Raw genomic sequence first — 9,345 nt, 5'->3', positions numbered from 1 at the left:
ACATATATACAGTAAAATAGAATATAATGTAAAATAATAATAATTATTATTATTTGAATGTACAAAATATAAAATATAGAGTAATGTAAGGTTCAGTGAGGTTATTATCTAACACTTTTTGCTCAGTGAAATTGACACATTTAATTGGTGCTCTGGCCCTTTAAGAGCTAGTCGTTGCTACAGTGATGTAAAGCAGAGCAGCTTGGATCCAGACTGCAGCACATCCTCTGCTGCCGCTGCTTATACCCACCTGACAGCGCCGCGGAACGGGCACGCAACACCGGGCCAGTAACCAGGTTCAATTCTTAACGAACCGCGGCGTCCTCGAGGGGAATGGGGGGGCATCTAGCCCGCCAGTTATCTGACTAGTTTTCCTAGAATTGGAGAGGGCTGACAGCCGGTGGTCCCTTAAAGATGGTATCCTGGATGATTTCGAGGATAGTAGTGTGAGTATGGGGCTGGGCTGTTAGCAACATCACCGACTCCTCCATTCATCAGCTGTCTGATGCTAAACGCTAGCTAGGTTTCTATGATGCGCTTTTCTTTTTCTGTTTCTTTGTAGTCATAATGCACGAATGTCGAAAAAATACCACTGCTTAATTGTTGTTTAGGCACTGAACTAAACAAGTGTCAGTCCCCTCTTTCTGCTTCTTCAATTAAGACCATGATGCAGTACAATCTGCATCCAGCGCTCACTAGCCTCTGGTAGCTAAGTGTCCTCATCTGGCAGATAATGTGTTGGCAGGGAAAGGAGCCGGCCCCTGTATTAAACTAAAATCTGCTTAATATCCAAGCCCCGCTGCCAGACAAGTGAGAAGACGTAAAATGCCTGCCATGGCTTCTTTAAAACGGCGCAACCTGAATATTTCTGTTCTGACAGCTCAGCATCTCAGTAACATATGGTACCATGAGTTGGTAAAATGTAGTGGTGTGGCTAAGCTCAGCAGGCCAGTCAGGGATGTTGCTCTGCACATCCATGCATCCATCCATCCATCCAGGGCTACCCTATATCGAGATCAATGTGGAGGAAGTATATTTTCAACATAATTGAACAGATGTTGAAGTATATTATATATATATATATTTGTCCTGTGGTCAGAATAGCAGTATCAGTAGTCTAGGCCTGGGTTTCCACCACTTTCCAACTGTGTGGATGACTCAACTAAAGCCTGCTGTCATAATTCAGATCCCATATGCAGATACTTTTATAATGCTGCTACTGATGTATTGGACCACTAGGTGCACCTGTCTGACGACAATCCTGTCAATTTCATGGTGGTTTTACTAAGCTATACTCGCACTTGGAAGTGACAGCCGTGGTTAAAACTGTAATATTATCTTTAAAAGACCCAGGTGCACAGTTGTTACTGATGTTCCTTCCCATAAATACACTTTTCGACTACTTGATTGCATAATAAGAGGATAACATTGACAAACAGATACTTTTAGTGGCTTCCAGTTGGCTCTTCTACTTCACTGCACCTCAGGTGGTCATGTGTGTCGATGTGAGGCAAACATGTGACTTGATATAGATAATAATTGCCTCTGCATATCTAACACAAGATTCATTCTTTGTCATCTTTATTCTGTGCTTTAAACATGCAGCTGCCTCAAAGTCAGATTTTTTTTTTTTTTCTACATTAAAATTTCTAAGTGGAACAAAGTTTTAAGACAGGTGGATATAATCTGATGTTTTAATCGCAGTCAAGAGTTTCGATAAACTCAGAAGTAGATCTGAGATGTGCACAATAAGAGGCACAGGGCGTCTGCTGAAAGAGTCTAATGGCCTGGAGGCCTGCTTAGAGTCGCCTCAATTTACTGTACAAAGCTGAGATGTGCTGCCCACATGACTGAGCACCTCAGATACTTACTGGGTCAGAAGACCTACGTAAGTGCCTTCAGAAAACAAGATATACGCAGACTACCAACATCTGGGAGAACATAACCTCCACAAGGAAGTGTAAACATCAATGATCAAACATACAGACAAACTAGTGATTTTGTGACCTGTGTGTATTCTCTCTAATGTCCACTCACTCAGAATTTCACAACCTGTCACATCATCACAAATCACCACGGTGGCATGGGGATGCGACCAAAATGCACATCAAAAACGCAGCTCTGTGTTCACAGTGTCCCGATTTGCACGTGGACTGACACATGGTGACCCACCCCTAGGAGACTTTTGTGTGTTTTTCCACTTGAACTCACTGTAGCTTTCCTGAATCCATTAACTGTCCTTATGCATCAAGCCATTGTATTTTAAAAAGATACTGCTAGTCAACGCTCAAATCTAATATTACCACTCATATCAAACTGCATAAGGAACACAGTTCTAACATGTTTACATAATCTTAGAGATAGCATGGCTAACCTGCTTTTAAAAGCAGTCTGAGATTTATTAGGTGTCAGACCTAGCACCCAGAGGCCATGTTCCCAAACTGAGTCTCCCTTTTCTGACCCGGGTTTCTTTGCTCCTCTGCTTTTTCCAGCCTTGCCTTTGGGACACTGTATCCAGCCTACTCCTCATACAAGGCTGTCAAAACGAAGAATGTGAAGGAATATGTGAGTTATCACCTCCCGGTTATTTAATCACAGCAGAGCGTTTTTGACTTTTGGGTTGTTTGTTTGTCCCCAGGATGCGTTTTGCTATTTTGGTTCTTATGTTTTGAATGCATATTGTAATCAGTGACGTAATAAAAAGCTCACGGATGGAATCAAGGCTGGGCATGCTCTAAACGGTTTGAATCATTCAACCGTATACTTTTAAAATTAATTAGCACATATAACCTGGAATCTTTTATAACTTTGGCTATTGCTTTAAATAAGCCGATGACTGATTACAAAAATCTTGAGTTTATTTTTTAATAACAATAACTGTCAAACATTATCAAAAGCAAAGAATAGAAGGTCTGACCTTCATCTGACATGGTCACTGGGGCCCCAACTTGAGTAAAAAACAAAGCAATACCTCCACGTGTCTATCCTTATCTCAATTGTTTCCTTGTTCTACTTAGAAAAGAGAACTTTCTGTTAACATAAAATGGGTACTAAAAATATTTCCATGTAAATAAATAAAAATTCAGGAAGTGTTTAGGTATTCTTTCATCAGTTTGAGCAGATTATTTTCATCCCACATATGCAAAGACTTCATGAATGTGCATGCTACTCATAATGGTTACATAACAGTCTGCTGGCCTGCAGGTTGTGAATACCCGTCTGAATCATATAGTGCAGTTGTTCAAACCTAGGGGTTGAAAAATAAATGTAAATGTTCACAAGAAGGTTAATTTGAGACGAGATAATCTTTTCAATATCATCACTTTATTCATGCTTTTATATTGCCATAGAAAATGTATTGCTTTATGAGGTTATAGCCAATAAGGTAAGAAGCCGCTCTTCTTGTTGGCACCTACAGCATTGAAACTAACACAACCAAATCCCTTGATGTAAACTATTGTTTGCTTAAAGATGCACTTCTTAAATTCCTCATGATGTCCAAAAACAGACACAAATCCTTAAACCCTCAGTTTACCATTAGTATGTATGACCCAACACAGTCCATGCTCGAGTATCAAACATTAACATCGAGCTGGGAGACAAAAGTTTGAGATTTGAGATTTTGTACAAAAAAAGTCAGAAAGTATCGAAGCTACACAAAGACGTGGTAATGTTGAGTTTGAGTGTTGCGACTGGAAAACGAGCATGGAAAGCAGAACAGTCCTGTTCTTGGCTGAGTGTCAGGGTCCTCACTGCTTACCTCATCACTGCAAGAAGGGATGAAAAAGAGAGGGGGGTCCAGGAGGTGGAGGAGCACTCTGGCCCTCCGCCTAGATTTGCACTGTAGAACAACCGCCTCCTGGCTGGTTACCATGGAAACCCCCCTCCTCTCTCAATTTGTTGCAAAAGCAGAATGCTACAGAAGGAGCGAACAAGGAAAGGAGGAAGGGCGGGGGGGAGCGACTGAGGACGCCATTTTTAAAACTGATGTTTTCATTCCCTCCTTCCTCTTGTTTCTAATGAGTTCAATGATTGAGCATTATGTTTATGCTTTGGACTTGTAAGTGGATATAAATGCATGAATATAATTCACTTTTTGAAATTAGTCAAATTTGATGTGAAATATATTTGCTTTTAAGAGGATGCATTAACACAAAATCAATAGGTGCTGCTTTCTTATGATTTCCTATTCACAGCTTTCATTTATTTAGACAGAGCCATACATTTCCTTTGTCTCCTTAAGAGTACCCATCCATACTGATGTGATCTGACAGCACTGAAACATATGCTGCATTTCTGCACGTCTGTTTGGCTCCACGTGTCGCTGCACGTGCATACTGGATGCCGTTTGTCTTTACATGTGCTATATTTGTCATGTTTTCTCTCCTCACCTCTTGTGTATTCATGTCTATGTGTGTGTCCAGGTGAAGTGGATGATGTATTGGATAGTGTTCGCGTTGTTCACTACAGCAGAGACGGCCACAGACCTGCTCCTTTCGTGGTGAGTCAGGAGCTCATGATTGTGACCCTTAACTAGCTAGTGATAGATTAACTGATTATATTATATCAATAGAAGCATTCATGCGTATCTAGTGTGAAGTATTCTTGATTCTTTTTGTATGTCAGATCAGCATTTAGCCTCTCTAATGATGTGTTTCTCTTTATAATTCGGGGGTCTATAACTTCCTCAAAGCCTTTTTTTCCCCCCTGCAGGTTTCCATTTTACTTTGAGCTAAAGATTGCCTTTGTGATCTGGCTCCTGTCTCCATACACTAAGGGCTCCAGTGTCCTCTACCGCAAGTTTGTTCACCCAACCCTGTCCAACAAAGAGAAGGTTCCAACATGACCTTTTTAAGACATTTATTAATTCATAAATGTAAACTGGTTTGAATGTCCATGTTGAAATGTTCAGATGTTTTACCCCTCTTTTTCTTTATCCTGTTTGCTGAACTTGTTGTCTTTCACTCTTCCCCTTCAACTGTGTACCTGTGCCATAGGAAATAGATGAGTACATCGCTCAGGCCAAAGATAGGAGTTATGAGACCATGATGAGGTTTGGAAAGAGGGGTCTCAACCTAGCTGCTAACGCTGCTGTCACTGCAGCCACCAAGGTGAACACTGCATTATTTTTAAACAACAGACAAATTGTATAAATTCATGTTTTCAGGGTGTTTGACACAGACAAGACACGATAACAGAACTTGGAAAGAAAACCAACTACCGGTACCTCCTTTTTAAAGTGATTGCATTGTGTCCATCTTCGCACTTGTATTTTAACGTTCACTGCTTACTAAGCAGTTTATCTAAAAACAAAAAAATATAATAATAGAGTTGAATTTTAGTATCGTGATTATTTTTCATTTACGTAAAAAAAAACATAAGAGGGGAAAAAAATGCCTAACCCGAGGGATGTTAAATGTAACGCTTATGGACTCAATTTACGAACCATTCCCGCTCCAAATGATACAATCAGGAGGATTTTATTTCAAGTTTTGTAATAATCTAAAGTTGGCAGTGACATAAAATAGACATTTATATTTAGAACATTGGCTGCTTAATATAATGGCCAAGAATGTTTGTCCCATCTTGGCAGCCTTGAGTGGATAAACTTCTACAGGCACTTTTTATTAGTTATTAGAGATGTAGCGGTAGATAAACAATTTTATGTTGTTACTTCTCTGATGTAACTTGTTTCCTTTTTTTCCCGGTGATTCCCAGGGGCAAGGTGTACTGTCAGACAAGCTGCGGAGTTTCAGCATGCAGGACCTGACGCTCATCAACGCTGACGATGACCTGGCTCTGCACAGGTCAGAGTCCCGCACGAGACGGGACACCATGGATGAGATGAGCTCAGGGGCCAGCACGCTGCCCCGAGCCAAGAGCACCGCTGCACGGCAAAGTAAGCCTCCACAACATGGACAATGTACACTGCTTCATTAGCAGCTTCAAATGCAAGAAAGCATTAATACATCCATAATCTGAGTCCGGATTGGTGATTAGGCTGCATTTTCCACAGAGGACTTCTTTGATTTATTAGCAGGATTAAGCATAATTGGGCCAAGTAGTGTCATGTGATTTAAGGCACTGAAGTGAAAGCATGTGATCCAAGTGGGAGGAGAGGCTTTGTGTCTTGTTACACTGCCGGCCGGCTGGCTGCTTGGGCCAGTGAGCTGTGAACTGAGACATAGAATCAGTGGAACTTCATGTTTAACAGCTTCTTAATCTGACGATGTTGAGCCATTACCTTGATCTGCTGCTTTCTGGTTGTTTGTTAACCAATGAGAAAATAATTTAAAAGATACACCATGAAGTGTAAGTAGGATGTTGCTTTTCTGTACAATTGCTTTTTAGGAGTGAAAGGGATCACACTGATCCGCCTTTCAGGTATTGCATACAATATTGCGTATTGCACTTAATAAAGCCTGTTACAGCCTGCTGTAACGATATTAGTCAATCCAAAAACTGAAGATATAGTCCCTAAACTCACGCGCCCCATTTGACCCACACGCTGCAGTGCAGCAGGTAAACAGACACACAGACATTCACTAAAGTTGTTCCTTCTCAGATTGTAAAGCACTTTCTAAATAAGAGAGTTTGAACTGCCTCTCTTAATATAATTGTAATAATTCTACCAGTGTGTATAGACTATATTAAAAATTATTATTTGATACATTATAAATATTCATGGAGAAGCAGTGATGATGTTAAGACGCACAGTTTGAGTCATGTCTTGCTGAGGAGTGCGAAAGTTGATCGGAAAAGACGATCCAATCCGTGATCCACAATTCACCACCACTGCTGTAAAAGATTCCTTGATTTTGAAACCCCCTTTTGTTGACAAGTGTTATTATTAAATTGAGTGTCACTCCAGAATGCACGTATACATGTATCATCAATGTCTTTCACCAACTGAAGAATATGAACCTATAGGCATGAGACAATAAGCAGGTAGACCACAGTAGACCAGTTAGCCTGTAAAGTTTCACCTGCACCACTGTAATATGTGTAATATATTTGTGTAAAAATGTCAACCTCAAGAGGTAAAACTCATATTTTACTAGTTAATACAATTTTTTAAAAGTCTTTGAAATATACATTTTTTCAGGTGGGGTTTTTTTTTTTTTTAGATAGCTTCATATTTTTTTTTTCCGTGACACCCCCCTCACATTCATCTTGTGACCAACTTCACCAACAAAGTTAGAAACCACAGCTGTGTATTCTGTGAGTTCTTATTAGGGACTTCCCAAACAAGTGAAAGCTTGACTGTTTCATTTTAAGTGTCCCTTTAGGGGTCTGGGTTGCTTTCATCAGCAGTGACAAACATATTTTAATTCATTTAGAACATCTCTATTCGGATCCTGCAAGAAGAGACCACTATTTAGTATGACCTACTCATTATATTACAAACTCTAAACTGCAAAAGTGGTAAAGAAAAAGTGCAATTTTGAATGAGGTCATGGGTAATAAAGGAGGCAGTGACATCTCATAAGCCCTGGCTAGAAGTCCACATTGCATCAATTGCACTTTAATTAGATGTAACAATGTCTAAATGTATTTCCCCTGACAAATAAACAGAGTTCTGAGGGGACCAGCTCATCAGCTCTGAAAAGTTTTACCTGCTCTGAGTATGAAACTTGAGTGACTCTCTCATTTAGTCACCACTGATTTTTGTCTCATCCTGCAGCTCGCTCATTGGCGCATGCTGACGATGCGTCGTCCCAACACAGCTCTGACCAATCAGACACAAGGACTGAACACTCTGATGAAGATGTAGGAGAAAAACCTCCCAAACGCAGCACCACCGTCAAAGCAACCAAGAAACCTGCAGCTGCAAAGACAGAGGTAGGGGTCAGTGAACTCAGACACACACGCACACATAGACACACTAGAAGACGAGCCAAGAGAAAGGTTGATTAATTTTTTGGTTTAGTGATGTGTACAGATTAAAGAGTGTGAAAAAAAAGTTGCTTGATTTTATGGTTTCTATGAATGGTCAAACTTATTATCCATGGTGTCGATTATTTAGTAAGAAAGTTAGTTTACGTCACGTTAACAGACGGTTTGATGTTACTTTTGTTCCTTTAGAGGTGGGTCTGTTTCGGTATGTTCATGTGCTCCCAAGAGCAAATGAATGATTTTAAAGTCATAAACTGTGAAACCTATAAAATGATGAGATTTTGGTTCATTATTAGAGATGTGTCTACTAAAAGAATAAATCACTACAATGACTAGTCAGTTAAACTGACTTTTAAATGTTGTTTGTTATTAAATGTTTTTTCTGAAGGAGTACACTATACAATTTCAATTTTCAGCCCACTTTTGACATGATTTTAGAGTTGTGTGATAAATTTTGAAGTTGTGGTGATCGCTCAACATAAATCGTGCAATGTGCAGGGGGGCCCGATGGGCGATCAAAGCCTGATTGGCTGCTCCCGACAGGTGTGATGACTTTCTGCCATGTTTGAATTTTTTTGTGAGTCGTAAACAATTCAGTCGGACAGTGTAAACTGGCATTCTGCAGCTATTTTGTTCAATCGTACAATGTTCGCCGGGCTTAAGCTGTAACTCAGACGCCTGCGACTAGCCCAGCTGAAGCTTTGGTTAGTGGGACTGCTGGCACAGTAGAGAGATGGCGTCTCAAAGGAGCAGTGATGTTGACGTTATTCTGTATTAGAAAATAGAGAGAAAGTTGTTTGTGGGCTGTGTCAGTTTACTGACAATAACATATTCTGCAGAGAAACAGAGAGTTTCTCTTGTTTTAAATGTCCCTCCCAGAGATGACAGTGGTTCAACCCTGCCTGTTTAATGATGTCCTAGTTATTCTGTTGTTTTTTAAGGTTAACAGAGTTTTTTGAACCTATATTGACTGAATATCCCAACTTTTAGTCCAGAGTGTGAATCCTTAAATAGACTTTCCCTGTATGTTACTTGACCATATTTTTCAAAGTTCATAGTGAGGGTTTTATGACTGATATTGTAGTGTAGAGCTGTAATGGTCCCATCACTCTTTTGTCCACAAATAATCACTTTGGCTTTCTTTGAGCCCAAAATGACAGAAAAACTGGCGGATGGATTTTGTGAGTGAGTAAATGCACAGTAATAGTGTATGATGTTTTTTTTTTCAAGGGCTAGACTAGAAAAGTATAAAAAAGAGTAAACTGACCTGTTTGTCTGAAATTGGTGGAATAGCCCTTTAAAAATATCACTTCTCAAAAACAGTTTAACCTCTGACTTTAGGCAAACCTCGCTTGACTTGATCACAATTTTTAACAATCACGTCTTGTCTTTCTTTTCTCTTTTTCCTCCTTTACGTTTGATCAACGCTGGTAATCACCCTTTACTTCC

General features: G+C 39.9%; 1 protein-coding gene across 1 annotated transcript in view; it reads left to right on the top strand.

The window, feature by feature from the left end:
- The first annotated feature begins 191 nt into the window (after window positions 1–191).
- reep2 (receptor accessory protein 2) overlaps window positions 192–9,345 on the top strand; it is an 11,697-nt gene continuing 2,543 nt past the window's right edge. The window contains exons 1-7 of the mRNA XM_061047857.1: window positions 192–446; window positions 2,493–2,565; window positions 4,425–4,501; window positions 4,714–4,834; window positions 4,998–5,111; window positions 5,719–5,899; window positions 7,685–7,842. Of these exons, the coding sequence (XP_060903840.1) occupies window positions 415–446; window positions 2,493–2,565; window positions 4,425–4,501; window positions 4,714–4,834; window positions 4,998–5,111; window positions 5,719–5,899; window positions 7,685–7,842 (756 nt within the window). The 5' untranslated portion in view covers window positions 192–414. The remainder of the gene's footprint in view (window positions 447–2,492; window positions 2,566–4,424; window positions 4,502–4,713; window positions 4,835–4,997; window positions 5,112–5,718; window positions 5,900–7,684; window positions 7,843–9,345) is intronic.

This window comes from Labrus mixtus, chromosome 10 (genome assembly GCF_963584025.1).
Source record: "Labrus mixtus chromosome 10, fLabMix1.1, whole genome shotgun sequence".
NCBI lineage: Eukaryota > Metazoa > Chordata > Actinopteri > Labriformes > Labridae > Labrus > Labrus mixtus.
Note: the sequence above shows the minus strand (reverse complement) of the source record. Positions and strands in the feature narration are given on the sequence as shown.